The sequence below is a fragment of the Trichosurus vulpecula genome, chromosome 5 (genome assembly GCF_011100635.1).
Source record: "Trichosurus vulpecula isolate mTriVul1 chromosome 5, mTriVul1.pri, whole genome shotgun sequence".
Classification (NCBI taxonomy): domain Eukaryota; kingdom Metazoa; phylum Chordata; class Mammalia; order Diprotodontia; family Phalangeridae; genus Trichosurus; species Trichosurus vulpecula.
Window position 1 is genome coordinate 166,293,936 of NC_050577.1, and position 20,954 is coordinate 166,314,889.

A 20,954-nucleotide genomic window follows, 5' to 3' on the forward strand; every position below is an offset into this window, starting at 1 on the left:
TGGACGGAAATATAGTTAATCTTTCACAACATGATTATTATGAAAGTGTCTTGCATAATGATACATGTGTGGCCTATGTTGAATTGCTTGCCTTCTCAAGGAGAGTGGGTGAGGAGGGAAGAACGGAGAGAATTTGGAACTCAAAGATCTAAAAATGAATGTTTAAAAAAAAGTTGTTTTTACATGCAACAGGGAAATAAGATGTACAGGCAATGGGGTATAGAAACCTATCTTGCCCTATAAGAAAGTAAGGGGAAAGGGCATAAGGGCAAGGGAGTGGCATGATATAAGAGAAGGCAGACTGAGAAAGGGGGCAATCAGAATTTATGCCATCTTAGGTTGGGGGGAAGAGTAGAAATGGGGAAAAAATTTGTAACTCAAAATCTTGTGGAAATCAATATTGAAAACTAAAAATATTAAATAAAAAATTTTTAAAAAGGAAAGTGAAACCTAAAAATAAATTAACTTATAAAAAATAAAATTTGAAAAAATAAAATAAAAAATAAATAGAAAAGAAAATGTTTAAAAACATCAGGCTCTGGTGTGGTGAAGAGAGTATTGGCCTGGGAGCCAGGAAAATCTGGGTTTAAGTCCTGCCTCTAACACACACTAGCTGCACAGCCTGGGGCAAGTTGCTTCAGCTCTCACTGGCCCAGGCAACTCTTTTAAGGCTCTAAGTGCCAATCTGCCTTGGTGGAAGGATTTTCCTCACCAAAAAGTTCCTATACAAATGAAATAATAGATCCAATCCAAAAAATAACAGTAATAAAGTGCTACAAGGAAACACTGGAGTGCAAAACATTTTTACAGACTGTAGAAACGAAGTACCTACCAAATACGTAGGTATATATGAACTGATGGCCGAAATTACTCAGCTCATAATCTTTGATGATCTGGCAAACCTTTCCACACTATAAAGGAGGATATTTAAAATATTCTGGGGATTCGACCAATACATTATACTGAACTAGACCACTGTTTAGTCATTTCAGTCATGTTTGACTTTCCAAGAACCCATTTGGAGTTTTCTTGGCAAAGATACTGTAGTGTTTTGCTATTTCCTTCTCCAGCTCAATTTACAGATAAGGAACTGAGACAAAGGGGGTTAAGTGACTTATCCAGGGTCACACAGCTAGTAGTATCTAATGCCAGACCTGAACTTGGTTCTTCCTGACTCCAGGCCTGGTGCTCTCTCCAGCAGCAATAGACAAAGGAATGACCATCAGGATCATGTAAGACCAGTGGATTCTAATTTAATAAATTAAGAAATCTTAAGAGAGAATATTCTAAAAACAAAAGAGATAGGTTTACAACCCTAAATAACCTACCCTGAAAACTGAATATAATCCTATTGGGGGTGGGGGTAGGGGTGGAGAAATGAATCTTTAATGGAATAAAAGACTTTCAAGAATTTCTGATGAAAAGAACTATGAAATACAAACATAAGAGTCCAGAGAAATCTAAAAAGGTAAATTTGTTTGAGTGGAAGTGGCTGTATGGTGACCTAGTGCTAATGGGCAGAAAATAACAAGAGTCTCTTTAGAACTTTAATGTCTTCAAAAGACACTGAGGGAGTTAATAAAGAAATCAAAGGTCGTGGGGACTGACTGGTTTTGTTCTGAGGGTTTTAAAAGGGAAAAGGGTAAACAGAATATATTAAGGTAGAAAGGAAGAAGGGGGTGGAGCTTGTTTCTCATAACAGAGTGTCTGAGAAGAGCATACAACTATGGAGGAGTGGAGGAGGGGGCAAAACTATCAGATGAACCTTACTCCTATCTGAAATGAAGCAAGGAGAGTTCAACACACACACACACACACACACACACACACACACACACACACACACACACGATTTTTAAATAAAAATACATCAAATTCAACAGAAACAGGGAGGAATGGGGGAAGTGAATACAAGACACAGGATAATATTGGAGAGGAAAGAGTCACAAGTAATACAAACTCTCAGATGCTACAGGTGAAACTAAAAGGGAAAAGAAAAAAAGAACTAGAATTTAATGAGGCACCTTAAGCTGCCTGTTTGACAACTGGAGAATGGTTGAACAAATTGTGCTATATGACTGCAATGGATGGAATGATAATTGTGCCATAAGAAATGAAAAAAAAAAGGCAGTTACAAAGAAGCTTGCGTAGTATGAACTGATAGAGTGTGAAGTGAGCAAGAGAACAATTAACAAAGGACAACACTACTATAGAGAAAAACAACTTTGAAAGACTTGAGAACTCTAATTAATGCAATGATCAACCATGTCAAGAGGACCTATAATAAAGCATCATGTAACCCATCTCCTCACAAGAAAGTGATGAACCCAAGGTGAAAAGACATATATTTTGGACCTAGCCACTATCAGGATTCATTTTGCTTGAGTATGCTTGTTTGTAAGAAAGTATTTTGCGTTTTTTTCTTTCTCTCGATTTTTACTTAAGCAGGAGAGGGGAAAACTCTAGGGTGCGGTGGGACAGATCTAGCAATAGTGATGGCCAAAAAAAAGGGCCATTGTAACACTTTTTTAAAGGCACAGATCAAAAGGAATTTCAGAAGAAAGCCCAGACCAGGAGAACAGTTTTGGAAGTAAGATACAGAATGTATTATATTTTTAAAGAATAAAGTTACAACCAAATGGAGATTCACAGTTTTATACAGGATCCTCTTTTTTGTATTATATTGTGTGTATAGGAATGCTCTTTTGGTTGGTGTTTAAAATTCAGGATAAAATGTTTTCCCCAAAAAACCTGTAATGTATTAATTCAACTCAGAAACAAACATTGAGAAACATATAGATTAGGTCAAATATATGGAGCACAATTAAAGAACAGATAAAATCTGAGTACGTGGGAAATGGCTATACATCATTAATAATTTCCTAAAAATAAAAAAGGTACTAAATTCAACACAGCAACAAGGTAAATTTTATAATCTTTTTTTTTTTTCTAAACATCATTTTTAAAAAATATGGTTCACATCTAAGAACTACCACAACCAGACAGTTCTCAAGGGAAGAAATCCAAGCTCTCCAAAGGTATAGTTATATTCTAAATTACAAATAATTAGAAATGCAAACTCAAGCAACTATAAGGCTCTACCTTACAGCCATAAGATTGGAAAACTCAACAAGAAAGGAAATATGAAAGGGGCTGAGGGAAAACATGCCTCTGATGTCCTGTTAGTAGAGCTGTGAATTGGTCTAGTCCCTCTGAAAAGCAATTTGGAAATGTACCCCAAAAGTACTAAATTGTGCATATACTTTGATCCACTGATATCAATCAACGGTTGATACCAATACATAGAGTACTACACCCTACAAAGATTCAACAAAAATGAAAAGGTTCTATTTGTATAAAAATATTCAAAACCATTATTTCTTGTAGTAGCAATAAACTGTAAACTAAAGAGTCGCCTATCAATTGGGCAATGGCTGAGCAAATTATGATATATAAACGTAACCAAATAATTTTGCTATAACAAATGATGAAAGATGTTTTCAGAAAAACTTCAGAAGATCTGTATGAACTGAGGCAAAGTGAAGTTAACAGAACCAGGAGAACAATTTACACAAAAAAACACAATAGTGTAAAAAGACAAACAACTCTGAAAAGACACAGAAACTCAATACTGCGAATGAAAAGATCCCTAAAATGAAGTTAAACTCTTAACTGAAAAACCAAAAATGGTCCTGGACCACTGTAATGACAATTTAGATATGAAGCTCTTTCCCACCCATTAATAGGCCATGTGATCTGCTTATGTCACAGGAAGCCTAAGTCACATGTGGTAGGAGGAGCTTGCTGAGAGGAAACGGAAAGTGTATCACAGTAAATGCTTAGAGAGAGAGCAGTTAGAGCTGAGGGTGACAGCAGAAATTCTGGTTGTGAGTGTATTTGTGGGAAGGCCCCAGTGGGGGGGAGCCAATGGCTTATTGGATGGCAAGGCTCCATGCTGTGATATTGTGTTTCAGGTTCCTTGCTGTTATGATAAAGTGGGCTTATTGGTTTTGAGAGTTGGTTGCTGCTTGGATGGGATGGACTTATTGTTTAAGGGATTTGGTCCTCTGGTGTCTGAATAAATGTTTTACTTCTTCCACCTTCTATATGGAGAGTCTCTCTATTTTGCAATAACAGAACTACAAGGCATATTCACAATTATCGCTGATGTTATGTTTATTGCCTTGCTAATACATTGGACAACAAATGATAAAATAAAGCTTGTGGCAGAGACTCAGGAGATTGCTAGAATAAAATGGTGTATACATTGTCAGGTCAGCCACAATTCCTAAGGACTCATAATGAAACAAGTTATCAAACCCTTGGAGGATAAATGATAGCTTAAATATACAAAATATTTTTTGACATGGCCAACATAAGAATGTTTTCCTTGACTGCGCATATTTGTTACAAGGGTTTTTTTTTTTCTTTCAGCAGGGGAAGAAAGATAAAGGCTTGATAGCTAAAAAAATAAAGTTTAATTTGAAAATAATAAAAATATTCACCCACAATCCTCCAGATTTCTTTCAGCTCTAGTATGCTGCAATTATTCTAATTTCAGGCAGACAGAAATTTCAATGCTAAATAGCAAAGTTAGCCAAGGATGAACAGAGTATTAGTCGTAGTACCTGGCCCCAAGTTACTTATTCAGTGCTCTTCCTTTCACTAATTAGAACATAAGCATTACATATTATAATAATGTAATAAATCAGACCTAAACCCCAAACTCTGGGTCCCAAGCCCTTTACCAAATCCTTGAGTTGCATTCCCTAACAGTAGATACTATAATTTCCTCTATATTGTATCAAATATTCAATACAGCCTGATTTCTGGATTTCCAAATACTAAACATATGATGACTAAACCTTAATGATACCTATATGGGGAGAGAACTTCAGAGTAATTGACTTTTATGCAAAACTGATATTTCAATTTTTTAAAAAATATATGGAAACAAAATGACTAAATTCCTACAAATATGATGGTTCATCAATCAAAAAATCAAATTACAATTATCAATAAAAGACTGTTACGGATTTAATAAGGTAAGAGTACTAGGGTCAGAGTATAGGAGATAAGGTTTTGAAGGAGGCAGGTAGAACTCAGTTATATCAAGTCTGAGAAAAAAGAGCAATACAGATGCGTACGTACATGTATACAGTTTGACAAATACAAAGACACAAAACGAGCATCCAGAAAAGAGTATCAGAAGAGTAGATAGGTAAAGGTATAGCAGTTAAAGGAGCAGTTGAGTCGACAAGACAATAACTATAAAATTTTGATTTAGTATAATGGAAAGAACACTGTACTGACCTCAAAAACAAAAGTCTTAAATTTAATCTCTGGCCCCAATCCTTAATAGTTCTGATTCTGAGATGTCACTTAACTCTCTTCTGAGCTTCAGTCACTTCAGCTGTTAAATGGGACTAATACTTAGACTAATTACCCCCACAGGATTATTGTAAAAAAAAGTGCTGCATAAATCAAAAGATGTTTTACAAATGTGAAGTATTATCATTTAAGTACAATTCTGTAAATGTTTGGACTCAAGCAACTTACACACAAATTGAAAAGTTGTACTCAATTCAGAATGAGACTAAAATCATGACTATTCATTTTTCATATGAAAGAATTCAGACAATGGTATCAAGAAGGAAAACCAATTAAACTAAATACTCGAGGACCTGTAATTTTGAAGATCATTCCTCCCCTCTCCAGTACCAACCTTGACCGTAACCCTACTATGACTAAGCAGGTGGGTCTTCAAGAGTTGTTGCATCATCCTTGAAAGCCAAACTGGTGATTTGAGCCTCATTGTTATTCTTGGCTGCATGCTATTTCTATTATCACAGACAACCCATACTGAATCAAACACATACAACTGGCTAGATAAGGGTGAAGATAAATACAAGCACAGAAAAGAAACATTAAAACACATGCACATTTTACTACCAATTAACACCCACTCTTACCTCTTGCCTTGAAAGAGTCATGGGCAATTTTTCCTCTGCCAATTCTAGTTCTAATACTGGATTGGATGAAGTTAATGGTTTCTGATCCTCTTCTTTTGGCTGTATCTAAGCAAAAGAAATTCAGTTTACATAATATTCTATAGTTAATATTTATTATTTTTTTATCAGTTTAATTGTTCATGAAATTGAATATAAATCTCAATGAAAACACAAGTGGTTTTTTTTTTTCAAATGCTCTTCTGAAGGAGCCTGGAAATGAACATGCTTCTAGGTGCTTCACGGTAAAAATATTATCAAATTTATCAACCTAAGTAAAATTACAAAGACTACACACACATAGAAGGCATTCATGATACAGAAGAGTGACACATAACAGTCTCCCAAACAAAAAAAAAAAAAAGAAAAAAGCTATAAAATTTGGACTTTATACAGAAGTTATTTTTTCCAGAATAAAATTTAGCAAGATTTGTTCCTGTCAAATATTCTAAAGAATAAATGAATTGGAGAAGTTGGCGAAGTGGACAGAGCATTGGCCTTGGAGCCAGAAGGACATGAGTTCAAATTCGACCTCAGACAACTGACACTTACTAGCTGTGTGACCCTGGGCAAGTCACTTAACCCCAACTGCCCCCCACACACACAAAAATGAACTGCTCTTGTAAGGTGATCCATTGTCCTATTTCTGCTGCTACATATGTACAATCCAACAAACAGAGAAAGGAGTCACCATCATCCCTAATATATTTTTACCTTATTCTGGCCTCATGCTTAAAAAATAAGGAAAGCCAAATGTTCTATAGCAATCAGCAGCCAGAGAAGCTACCAAATCCAACCATTTCCAATTGTACCAAATACATACAGACCACAGAAGGCACATCTGGAGAAATGTCCAAGAATTTGTAGATCTGTTTTAAATAAACATTCTACCGTTTTAGAGAATGTTAACAGACTTGTTATTAAAAATGCTAATTTATTCATGTCACATGAGTAGATATTCTTCCTCTAGATCTTTAGGGAAAATCTCTTCACAGATTAGAGTTTCTTTTCCAAAGTACAGTTTTAGAAAACTGAGCTTAAAAATATGGATAGGGTCTGGACCTTTTTCACAAAGGAGGAAAGTTTAGGTAGAGCCAAACTGTGAAGGTCTTTAAACTCAAGTTACTGGGAGAATGAGTTTAACTGAAGTTTGGAGGAGGGACAAACTTAGGGGAGGTGAATAGTTATCCCTTCCACATGACAGTGGGTAGGGGCGCGGTAAACCTGCATAGAATTTTTGGCCTTCCCTTTGTACCTGAGAAGAAGTCTCGATTTTTTCTTTTTCTTTTATGTGGTGCTTACAGTACCTTATTGTAATTTGGGTTAAGAATTTGATCATATGCTCCGTGTAGTTTGTTGGCCTTTTTATGTCATCTGCAGCTTCTACAAAACTCCCAAAAAATTCCCACCTAATTTCTTATGCTGACCCTTGATATACTGAAACCACAATGGAGAAAGTTGAGATGTGGAAGGGATAACTATATATGCATTCTAAATAGGATTAGGTCTGAGACATCAATAAGATATACATGTAGAAGTTTCTACTAGAAAGCTGTTAATGTGAAACAGGGGTTCAAAGGAGAGTCTGAAGCTGTGTGTGTGTATATGTATATATATATATATATATATATATAAATAAATTTGAGAGATTATCTGCATAGGAGTAATGACTGAGTACAGAGGAAGGGTAATGGGATCACAAAAAGAAAAGGTAAAGAAAGAAAAGGGAACAGGACAAAAGCCTTTGAAACATCCACATTTAAGAGACGAATCTATTATGATCCAACAAAGACTGAAAATGAATAGTCAGACTAGTACTAATCAAGTAGTAAAGCCAGAAAAACATGGAAAATCAGAGAGGATAGATTATGTAGGAGGAAGTGGATGACAGTGTTAAAAGCTGGAGAAAGTTCAAAAAGGATGAGGAATGAGAAAAGGCTAGTGGCTCTCAGCACAGAAGTAGTAGACTATAGCTCTGAAAAAAGGTTTATGTTCTAAAACATGGCCAACGTGTTAATTTGTTTTGCCTGACTGCACTTATTTGTTACATGCAAATGTTCTATGTGGCAGAAAGATGGAAAGATGGAGGCCGGGAGGATGGTGTCAGTAGGAATTGACAAAACTATTTTAACAAGATTAATAAAACTTTTTTTAAGAAAGAAAAGGCCATAAGATTTAGAAATTAAAAGATTGTTGGTAATTTTGGGAAAAGCAATTTCAATTGAGTGGTAAATGGGAAGTGAGGAAATGGAGACGATAAGTCCACACAGCTTTCTAGCAGTCTGATCAGGATGATGATGGCTATAGTGGGTAACAAAATTAAGTGATTTTTTTTTTTAAGGATAGAGGAGATCCAGCAGATCTATAGACAAAAGAATAGGGGCCAGTATATAAGGAGAAAGTAAAATGAGAAAAGATATAATGCCAGTGACCACCTCCTGGAAGAGTAAATGGGATCAACAGAACAAGTTGAAAAGCTTAACTTGACAAGAAAAATGGGTGTGTTTATCAAAGACTAGCACAAAAGAGGCAGGAATGGGATGCAATGTGGAAGGATTTGGAGGTATGGAATAGGAAGAAAAGAGGGAGCTCATAGTAATAGACAGCTTCAATTTTCTTTGTAAAGTAGAAGGTTCTTTGCTGAAAGTGACCACCAAGGGGTAATGTAGAAGGCTTAAGAAGGTTTGGAACAGCCACTGTGGAGAGTGAAATGGAGACAGGAAAGGAATAAAAGGATTTCCATTTAGCAGTGAAGGTTCAATTGAGATGACAAATCAGTACTGGACCCTCAGGGCATGTCTGTAGGACTTCAAATGTAGTACATAATAAGAGAAGAGAAAGTGAAAAGTAGGGACAAAAAAATTGAGGTTTGGAAAGGTATAAATAAGAGGACAAAGGACAAGGGATTCAAGGAGAGAAAACGGTGTCTAGTTAAATAGTTTCAACTACAGGGTCAAGACTAGGAGGAGAGGAAAGGAAGGTGGGGGGTGGGGGTGGATAATAGCCTGGGAGAGGAGGGGTACAGTAAGAGGTCAGAGTGAGAATGAAGAAAAAGTTTAGGAGGAATAAGGCAGAGGGCAGAGAGGGAATGAGAGAAGGCTGTGATGGGGGGGGGGGGGGGCGGGATTTGAGAATTCTGGAGCATGGAATTAGAACAGTTATGAATGATAAGATCAAAGGCTTGACCATCCTTGATTGTGACTGAGGTGGAATAAAGGTACAGATTAGAGTGTGTTAGTTAATAAAGTAGGATGCCATGAATCTAGCAGTGCTATGTAGATGCCCTGGATTTGGAATCAGAGAATCTAGGTTCAAATCCTGGCCCTGTTACTTACTACCTATCAGACTTTAGACACATTACTACACCTCTCTGGGGCTCCATCTCCTCAAGCATAAAATAAGGGGTTAGCCTTGAGGACATCCAAGATGGAAAACATCCTTCCTGCTCTAAATTTATGAGTCTATCGATGAGAAAGGAATAATATTTATAGTAGAACAGAACTACACAAGGAACACATTTCCACTACAGGAATAAAATAAAAAAAAAAAAAAAACAACACTTTAGAAAGTCAGGTCCGTGTTTCCTACTTAGGAATAGAGATAGATATTCCCCAGGTCCAAAAAGGTATTCACAAACTGCAAAGAAAAAAATCTTATTTTTTATTATAAAATGACAGTTAATAGCTCTGGGGAAAAGATCTGAGGCATTCTGTCAACTGAGCTCAACATTACAAGCAATATCCTTCCAGTAATTATCTTGCTTCAGTGCTCTCTCTTCACAAGCAAATAAAACACACATCACAAAGATTATCTAAGCAAAAGCATCCATTATTTTAAAAATATTATTCCCTCTCTCATTAAGCTAAAAAGGAACAAAGGGATCGGGGAGGGCATGGGAAAATGGACTAAATATATAGTTAATGCTTTCTTGGATCAAGTCTAAATCAGAGAAATTGGGAGTAGTAAAAAAGTAATCCAACACTTGCTACTTAATTTCCCACACTAAGAACAAAGGAAATCAACACACGTACAAAAAAAAAACCAGAATTCAAATAGTGTTTGCTGTCTAATGCTATGAGAAACATAGCTGCTTTCTCTTTAAATATCAATCCTCTCACCAAACACTACAAAAAAAACCTGAATGCACATATGAGCTGTGTGCATTCTTCATGCTGCCTTCAAAACACTGGTATAAGAACTTGCTTTTCAGAAGTCTTTCTTCCTATATTACGTGCATAATAGTAACTACATTTTAATAACTAAAACCTTGCAGAAGATTAAGTGAAATTATTCCAAAAGATCCTTTAACTTTAGTAGAAAAAATGTCAAGGCTACAGAAAAGTCTTATGGCACAATTTTAACATAACTCCTCCCAACCCCATAAAAGCTAACCCTGTCAACAAAATAAATTTAAAGATAATTTATTCCATGCTACTAGGAAATATAGACAAAGCCTTCCCAATGACTCATTTGTTTCAAAAGTGCAGAGAGTTTAAGATTAGTGCTTGAAATGTGTTGTCTTATATAAACAAAGGCACATAAACGCTATGTGGCACCATTTTTCATGCACTGGATCTTCAGGGCCAAATAGAGTTATTAATACTATAAAATATCTGTTTAAAAGCAACAGAACAAATGATATATCTATCCATTTTAAAACTTTTTTTTTAGTATATTATGTTTTGCTTTTGGTTAATTTGGGGATAGTGGTGATGGTTGTGGCAGAGGAGATTAACATGGCCCAGTGTCAGATCCAGTACTTATGTCCACAGAAAAAAAGGCGAAATTTTAAAAAGAAAATTCAAGCTTTGATCTCAAGCCACTTCATGCTATTCACAAAAAGCCAAACCATAACACAAATTCCAAAGCCAAATATCATGCATGTTCTTCCTGCATTTAAAAATGCTTTAAAAATAAAAACATACACCAAAAACTCATACCTCTCCAGTTGGCTTCTCATTTACAGGCTAATGTATAACAATGACAAATTGAACAAAGAACAACAATTTATTGTCATTTTAACAATATACAAACACATTTTAAAACTCATAAATATACAATTTAACATAACTCTCTAAGGTTATATAAGTTGTATAATAGTTCTGATATGCACTGATAGAGGGAGATTCCTCACTGGGAGTTCCCTTCATGATGAAACCAGAGGTCTGGACAAAAAAGAAAATAATTCATACCTTGTAGCCACATCTTTCAAAGTATGCCTCCTCTTCTTTTTTGGCAAGTTCACTACGTTTGAAATATCTTTTACTTTCCTATTAGAAAGAAATAAATAGGTTAATATAACTCTTAGACAACATCTCCTGCCCCAGTGCCAATAAGTATGGATCCCAAAGGTTTAAAAACTCTCCCCAATGCTTCAATTCTATCAATGTCCAGCAAGTTAAGTAGATTTCACCAATTTTCAAAGTACTGATGTGTGAAAATGCAATAGCATTTTAGCATGTGTTCTTCAAGAAAAAAAGCAAGCCAACAGAATGAAACTCATAGATTTCATCTTCTTTGATTTAATTTTATATTGTTTTATTTGAAAGATAACCTTTGCAAAAATGATTCATGATTGATCAAACATAATGGGATGTTTAAATTACTATTCCCTGCTAACTCACACAACCACCAATAACATATGGTATATGTATTGTACATGTTAAAATCCTATTACAATGAGCTCCAAGGGACTGTTCAAATTCTTTTTTGCCATGTGGAATACCTTTGATTTCTTAAAATAGTCAGGGCATATAGACTGTGTCTAGGGAATATTTTTTTTGTTACAGACTTCTAGAATTGTACTGTAATAGAATTTGATGTTATGAAATATTCTTCAAATCCGATGTAGCTGAAAAGAGACATGGACAACAAGCAATTCTTTTCATACTACCCACAAACTTACCTTTAATTTTTTTTCTACAGAAACTACATGTGGGACCTGTTTCTAGTTGCAGCTCCTTCTATTAGACATCTGTTCACAGTATCTTAGATTCATATGTAAAAAGGACTGTTAGAGATCATTTAATCCAACTCTTCTCATTTAAAGATAAGGAAAATGAGACCTAGAGCTGCTGAATGAGTAAGTGGCAAAGCCACAGATCAAACCTAGGAAGGTTTTCTTGCTCCAAATCCAGCCACACATTCAAATGACCACCTCCCTATGCCTAAAGATTTTTATATAGCACTTGGGCTGGCAAAGAAAAAGTGAGCAGTCACTCTAGGTGATACCTATTTATGAGATATTTTTAAAGGGAATCTACTCAATTTTCTTATACAGATTTTAGGCTGTACATTAGCAGGAAAGGAAATCTACCATCCACCTATTAATATCTACTTACCTGAGCTACCACTCTTAATATTAGATGATCTCCTTAAGCAGATATCATTGATAATGATTCCTTTTGGAATCGTATTATTTTATGCATTTAAAAACTATATTCTGAGAGGGGATCCGTAAGCTTCACAAAACTGCCAAAGGGGTCTAAGATGATTAAAAAAAAAAAAAAGGGCGTGGTCGGTTAAGACCCTTCACTTCAGTTTCCTTATCTGTAAAAATGGGACTGTTGCTGTGAGGATCAAATGAGATGCCTGAAAAACATTTTACAAATATTAAAGGCTTATATAAATGCTAGTTATATTATCATCACTTATTGGTACTATTAAAACACAATTACAAAATCTCTGAGCAGGAACAGATAATTTATTTTAATCCCTTAATTTTACAGATAAGGAATCTAAGGCTCAGAAAGATTAAAGATACGCAACTAATTAGCAGGAAATGCAGGACTAGACCCCTGTTCTATAGAATCCCAAAGCCATTTTATATTATGCTGCCTAACATTTATAAGGAATTTCATATCTTTTTAAAAGCACTTCACATTTCATTTGAAAATAAAAAAAACCCCACCTGTGAAGTAGATATAGCTAGTATTGTTTCTCCTATTTTACAACAAAGTGACTGAGATTCACAGAGATTAAGTGACCTGTTCATAGTCATACAGCCACTTAAGTAGCAATACCAAGAGAAGAGCAATCAGGTTTTGGTTCCTAGTTCCGTACCCTTTTCACTGCAATCCAATAGCCTGTACAATTACACTTCAAGATGGTTTTTATTATTTGTTGGGGTTTTTTTTGGTGGGAGGAGGTTTTGGAGGGGAGAAGGGAAGGCAATTTGGGTTAAGTGACTTGCCAAGGTCACACAGCTAGTGTGTCTAGTGTCTGAGGCTGAATTTGAACTCAGGTCCTCCTGACTCTAGGGCTGGTGCTCTACTCACTGCACCACCTAGCTGCCTCTATTATTTGTTTTAATCATCTGCTTATAATTATTCTATTAAATAAAAAGGGCTGTGATACTAATTAATCAACATATTTCTGGACAATCATATTATCATTCATCTTGCGCTCCAGGGTAATGTAATTCTTGTGGCCTGGCTATGTTCTAGTGAAAATAATTCCATCTTATCAACCAGTATAATGTATGGCCTTTAGGTAGATTAGTGAAACTGTTCAAAAAGCCATATTTAATATCTGTGCCAACCTTAAGTACCGAACTATATTAAAATTTGAAGATAAATTGTCTTAGAAAATGACAGTATGATTAGGAGTACCATGCCACATTGGGATGGCACATTATAGGGCCATCTTTGAGAGACAATGCTAGCCAAGATTCCTTTTTTCCTTCTTCAAATTTATCAACCAATGATTTGAGAGCACACCACCTAATATGCAAAAACTAATGAGTTTTCAGCTCTAATGCCAACGAAAATCTATGGTTCCATATGTGGTTCCCCTTGTGAGAAGGTCTAGTATGGAAGTTCAACATTGCTCCGAATTATTACTAGAATATAGTTCAAAATCTATTATATGTCTGGCAATCAAAAACATACAGCAGATCTTGACATTATCTCAACATCTTTTGATAACATTCCTAACCTATTCAAGTTAAAGGATTAGCTCAAAGGACTAGAAATATAGCACCAGCTTCTCAGATAGAAGATGGTAGCTTCTCTGAAAACCTGACACATTTAAAAACACCTGACATACATTGTAGGAAAACAGAACAAAAACCAAACTTGAAAATTCAAAAGCTAAGAGGAATTTAGAAAACAGGATTAAAAATCTAAGTACAAAGACAATGACTTATGTTACTAATGAGCCATAACATCTAAGATGACAAGTTCCAGTCTTAAGTGAACTTTAAACAAATCTTAACAGCAATTGAAAAAATTTACAGATTGCCTCCAGAAAACTCAAGGCTATAAAACTCTAAGACATCCAGTTGTTAAATATAATAATTCAATTGAGAAATAAGTTCTGTAAGAAATAAGAATGAACTTCAATTACAAAGGAAAAGGCATTCAAAAAACACAAGACTATTATGCACCCATTAGAAAACATAGGAGGGAATGGAATCATGCATTCTGAAGAGCAATAAAGTTCAGGATGCAGTCCAGGGGGACCTACCCTATAAATCTGAATTTAACCAATACATGAACAAAGATGACCACTCAATAACAAAAAGGAATTTGAAATATTTTGGAAAGAAAACTAGAAATGAAGAGATTATTTGCTTCTTCAATACCCCAAACAAAAGAAATGCAAGAGTCAACAAATGCAGCAGCCAAGGCTAGCAAGAGCAACAGTGACAGTAAAGAGACTTCTTTCTAAGTGTACTTAAGGACTATAAGGTAAAGGCAGAAATCTGGGAGACGCAGTGAAAAGAGGAAGACCGGGAGCATGCATTATGGACAGAACCTGGAGACACCTTTCCTATAGGTCAATCAGTGGAACTACAACATAACATGAGAGTAGAGGAGGACAACAGGGGAAGAGAGAGGAGTGTATGATGTGCCAGGGTCAAATTAAGGGCTAGCAACAAGAGAAAGGTGGCCTCCACAGTCTCAGAAAGAGAAAACCCTACAGGAGAAGATGAGAGAGTAAGAATGAACTAGGGGCAGAGTTGGGGGTGGGGAGAAGAAAGGAAGGAGGCCTTACCTTGGAGATGGGATTCCAACAATGAATGCTCCTATAAGTAAAGACAGGTCTTTGAAGGGAGATGGGAACCTTATACTAGTAGGGCCTGGGGGAATCTGGTCCTTGAAAGCCTAATTTTCCTACTTGGGAGGAAGGGGGAAATAGGGAAGAAGTCAGAATTCCTGGGGGCAACTGACATCTGCAAAAGTGAGAGAGCATGGAGCTGGGAAGGAGATAGTGTGGCAAATGAAAGGAAAAGGTACCAAAGAGATGGCATAGGTCAGTAATAGGTTGCATAATCCAAGACTCAGAAGAGAGGGGCCCTACCATAGAACAGTGACTGTCCTCTCAGACATCTGCAATAATTGAGACATAATAGAAAAAGGTAATCCACAAGACAAGCCCTACAAGGTAGTGGCAGAAACTGCCTAGACCGCAGTGGTGGGGAACCTGAAGCCTTAAGGCCACAGATGACGCAAAGCTGCCAGTTCCTCACTCGGTTTTAGGAGGATGATACAGCAGTCCTGGAGTGCTGACTGGCTTCCAGGCACTGGGGACCTCAGTAAGCCCTGTTTCATTTGTGGTCACGGATTCCCCACCCCTGAGGGAAGAGCCTAGAATTGATACCCTGAAGTTTTGAGTGAATGAGAAATAAGAGAGAAAACAAAAAGACCAGATAAGTTATAGGACTCATGAATCAGAGAATGAGGTTCTAGAGAAGATAGAAAGGAAAGAAAGATAATGAAGACACTGAGAAAAATTCTTTTTGGAAGGGGGTGTGGAAAAATGAAATTTTAAAAAATTAATAGGATTAGTTGAAAGGGAAGAGAGAAGGGGAAATCTACCAGGTAAAAGCAGAAGAGAAAAAAAGGAACTAATTAAACAATACCCTAAAGGAAAAGAAGTAACAAATGCGAATAGTGGATCAGAAGAAGAAAGTCAGTGGAAACAGAGCCACTAAAAAAGATGAAAGTAAAACAACTGAGGGAACATACTGGGTCTATTTTGTGTGGGGGAGGGGGGAGGAGGGAATCATAACTTGAAAAAAAAAGTAGTAGAGAGATGGAGAAAAATATAAACATAACTTATAACTTCAAATGTGAATGGATTAAACAATCCAATACAAGAAAAAAGTGACAATTTTCATAAGAAAACAAAACCCTACAATCTGTTGTTTACAGGAAATGCACTTAAAAAACAAAGGCACACAAGAGGTAAAACTGAAGGGATGGAGAAAAAAAAATTTTTTTCTATGCATCAAGTAAAACCAAAAAAGCAAGAGTTGCAATCATGCAATTTGACAAAGAAAAAAAATCCCACAAAATAAAAAGGGGTAAACAAGAAAACTATATGCTGACACAACCCATAGACAACAAACCAATATCAGTAATAAATATTATGGTCCAAACACCTTTGCATCCAAATTCATAAGGGAAACATTATTTGAGCTACAAGAAGGCACATACAGCAAAATGATAGTGACAAGAGATTTTACCACCAATTTTTGCTAAATCTAACAGAGATAAACAAAAGGGAAAATAGGAACTGAACAAGGTGTTGGAAAACCAAGAGTTAAATAACTTATGACATCTTCTAAATGGGATAACAAAATAACATGTTTCTCAGCACCACATGAAACTCAAAAAAAAATATGCCCACGTAACAGAGCACAGAAATATTGCAAATAAATGTAAAAAAGCAGAAATAGTATACTCTTTCCAAATGATAATATAATAAAAATAAAAATTTATTCAGAGACCACCAAAGACACACAATGAAATCTTAAATAGCGGACCAAAGAATAATCATAGAAATAATTAGTAACTATGTAAAAGAGAGGACTGATGAGCTCAATATACATCTTAAAAAGTGGAAACCCAATAACTAAACAAACCTAAAATAAGCACAAAAGAGGACACGTTAAAAATTAAAGGGAAAATTGATAAATTAAAAAAACCCAAAGAAGTGAAAAATAAAACTAAAAGCAGGTTCTTTCAAAAGACTAATAAACTCTTATCAAAGAGACTACAGCTATTTATCCAAGAAATCATTCATTATGATCAACTGGGATTTATAACAAGACTGCAAGGATGATTCAACATGAGGAAGACAATCAACATAATTAATCATATTAAAAACTAAAATATCTAAAACCACATGATCATCTCAACAGAGAGAAAAAGCCTTTGACAATGTAAAACACTCACTTATGTTAAAAACCCTGCAAAGTATAGGCATAGAGATCTTTTTCTATATATCATAAAAAGGATCTATCAAAACCCCCAAGCAAGTATCATATGCAATGAGAATACACTAGAACCTTTTCCAATAAATACAGAGGTAAAGAGGAGATAAAACTATCCTTGTTTGCTGATATATTTATGTATATATGTATATGTGTGTGTGTGTGATAGATTCAATAACAAAGTACTCCACAAAGAATTAAAAAACAATCTAAATAGCTGGAGAAAGAATCAGTGCTCATGGCTAGGCCATGCCAATATGATAAAACTGAAAACACTACCAAAACTAATTTGTACTTTTAATGCCCTCCAATCTAATTACCAAGGTGATACTTTACAGAATTTGGTAAAATAATAAGATTTGTTTGGAAAAGCAAAAGATCTAGAATATCAAGGGAAATTACGAAAAGAAGTAGGGACAAAAGGAGAACAGCACTCCTAGAACTCAAACTGTATTATAAGGCTATAGTGATTAAATTCATATGGTATTGGGAACAAAACAGATTGCTGGGTCAATGGAACATACTGGACAGGGGAGATTCAAAAACAACAGAATTCAATAATCCAGTATTTAATAAAGTGGTAAACATAAATTACCTAGGGAAAAACTCCTATTTGATAAATGCTGCTGGGAAAACTATAAAGCAGGCTGGCAGAAATTAGGCTAGGCCAACATCTTACACTATATTCCACAATACATTCTGAATAGATTTGTGAGCTTGATAATATATGATCATTTTATTTTAAAAATTAGAAGAAGAACATATCATATACCTCCCACAGCTATGGGCAGGAAATATATTCTTAACCAAACAAGAAACAGAGGCACTTACAAAACATAAAATAGACAAACTGATTACTTGAAACTGAAAAGCTTCTGTACAAAAGAAATTAATGCATCTAGGACAAGGACAGAAATGGTCAAATGGGAAAAAAGATTTGTACCAAATTTTTCTGATAACAGTTTGGTATGCAAGATATATTTAATAAGTATACATACAGGCATATATATGGGAATATATTTATGCACATTTGACTAAAAGATAAATGGTCAAATGACATTAATAAATGGGTCTCAATGCTCCAAATCATTAATAAGAGAAATGCAAATCAAAAAAAAAACCCTGAGATTTCACCTTAAAACTGACAAAAATGACAAAATGAAATTACACACAAGGCTATAACAACGTGAATTAAGTCAGCGTTGAAAACAAAATTCTGCTGAAACACAAAGGTCAAATGTATGAAGATATTTGACTGACACAATGTGAAATACACAAAACCAAATAACATTACACACTGACCACAACACTATAAATGAAAAGTCTAAATTTGAGTAAATGAGTATCTAGTGATGATTTTGGAAAACAGATAATGAAACATAAGAAGCAAAGGCTCACTGAGGCAAAATGCTGTACATATTATCAGATGTTGTGACTGTATCAAATGTTTTTGCTTAATTCCCTTAAAGGGCATCTAGAAGGAAGATTTTTTTTTCTTCTTCCAGAAACAAATGTGATATAACGACAAAAAGCACCAAGAAGGATCATTAAATGATCAGTATTGATACCACATTTTCAAAGTTAAAAGATACAGCCTTTCTTACTGTAAACAAACTATGAACAATTTTAGGGAATGTACAGAAGTTATTTGGGTTTTTGGAATGCTTTTATTTGCGGGAATATCTCCTAAGTCAAAACAAAATATGTAATTAAAAAACATAACAATCTTCAAAAGAGAATTTAACAGCTTTGCCCAATTTAACCTTAGATCATCATGAAGCTGCTGAACATTCCCCTCTACATTTTCTAATTTGATTTGGAAATTACATCTGCAGAACTACACTTCCCTTGTGATTTAAAAAAAAAAAAAGTAAAGCATAGATATGCCCAATATTATGTGGATGGATTTCTGGTAAAAATACAATCGCAATTTAGAGTAGTGAAGAACAGATAATATCGCAGGTTAAGAGGAAATAGAAAAAAATTTAAAGAAGCTAGTGGATAAAGCAAAATTATTCTGCCCTAAGGATTTGCAGAGTAAAATTTCTCTTCACTGTCCTCAAGCTTCTAATTTCTCTTTCCATATCTACTTAGATGTATTCTTCCCCTTAATCTCTCCAATTTCTCTTCTCTCTTTCCTCCTCTGCCCCAATGTACTTAGAATCCATTCAAACAACAATTAAGGTAAAGAACGCATTTTGTCTGCTTCTTAAAAAGCTATATGCTATTGTTCTACAGACAATTTCTGCCTATGAAGTCTTTATCAACAACATTTTATTTCCTTCTCTAAATTTTAATGTAACAACTATACCGTGGTGAATGAAAATAATTCTGTCATTTTGGGGGCCTGTCACATTGGAACTAAAAAAAAAAAAAAGGATAATAAGATCAAGAGTTAAGGCAAGAAAGAGCCATAAAGAACATCTGATCTAAACCGCTCATTTTAAAGATGAGGAGACTGAGATCCACAGAGTTTAAGTGACTTGTCTAGGGTAACACAGGTACTATAAGTAGTAGAACCAAAATTTGAAACTAGGTCTTTGATTCCAAATCCATTTTTCTTTTCCACTGTACTACGCTATTATGTTAGAAACAAAAATGTAATTTTAAATTGATAATCCAAAAACTACCAAAAATAGTTAGAATTTTTCTCTAGGACATCTGGATAAAAGGCACAATACAAATTTAATATGATTATGATCACATGGAGTATATAGAACTATTTCTTACACCTGTGACACTTAGAATCTTCCCCAAACATTCCATTCCAATCCTTGAATGGCTATATTACTGACCCATAAAGCTATGTTACATCAGACCTCATCAACAATGATGTCATAAAATTCAGCACATCTACCAGCAAACAAATACCTGCTTCAATATAGTATATGCAAAAAAATGACAACAGGATATCTAAGCAGATGATTCATGGTATACTGAAGTAGACCAAGCAAAAACTCAGCAAAAAGAAATTACAGTCACATATAGGAATATTCCAGGCAGTACTTCTTAGTAACAAAGACTGAGGAGCAGAAGACAAATTTGACATGAAATGGGCTAATGCCTCTTTTGAAACAATGGTATCATCTGACAAAGCAAAAAGAAAGCCGCAGACAGCAAACAATACTAAGTGATATATATAACTCCAAACCAAAGGCCAGTCTTCACCTAACTTTAACATTTTGAAAAGGTCTCAATGACCTTGTCAATAGTTTCAAATACAGGTAAAGTAGCTGCCCAGAAACATCTTCTAATATGAAAAAATATTCATTTCAATGCTATTGAGCAAATTTTTACTTAAAGTAACACTACATTTTCTCCTAATGAAAAGCTAATGAGTATGACGGGAGAACAGGAGTTTCAGTGTACTGCTTCCCATTTTACACTTACCTACTTTGTCTGCTCATTTTTCCTCTTAAAATAGGGGCTATCAATACTAACTTTATTTACAGGGTTGTGATGTCAACCAAGTATTTCTCTGGTACTAGATTTCACTAGTGTAATGAAGAGAGTGCTGCACTAGAAACAGAAGTCTTAAATTCCAGTCCCAGTCCTACTACAGGGATATTTATATTGTCTCCTATGCAGGAAAAAGCACCAAGAAACACCATTTCATCTTTTTTTTTTTTTTGCAGTGTTCATAATGATCATTAAGGAAAAAAAAAATTATGAAAACTGCAGCAACATCTGTTGTAAAAGGTAAAAAGGGACAGAAATCCTGCCAA

General features: G+C 35.1%; 1 protein-coding gene across 2 annotated transcripts in view; it reads right to left on the bottom strand.

Moving 5' to 3' along the window:
- PRPF18 (pre-mRNA processing factor 18) overlaps window positions 1-20,954 on the bottom strand; it is a 64,297-nt gene that overhangs the window by 27,929 nt on the left and 15,414 nt on the right. Inside the window, exons 2-4 of one of the 2 annotated variants that reach the window (XM_036761949.1) lie at window positions 11,201-11,278; window positions 10,949-10,975; window positions 5,973-6,077 (exon numbers count right to left, since the gene is read on the bottom strand). In XM_036761949.1, coding sequence (XP_036617844.1) covers window positions 5,973-6,077; window positions 10,949-10,975; window positions 11,201-11,278 — 210 coding nt within the window. The remainder of the gene's footprint in view (window positions 1-5,972; window positions 6,078-10,948; window positions 10,976-11,200; window positions 11,279-20,954) is intronic. The other variant, XM_036761950.1, reaches the window with a different exon arrangement.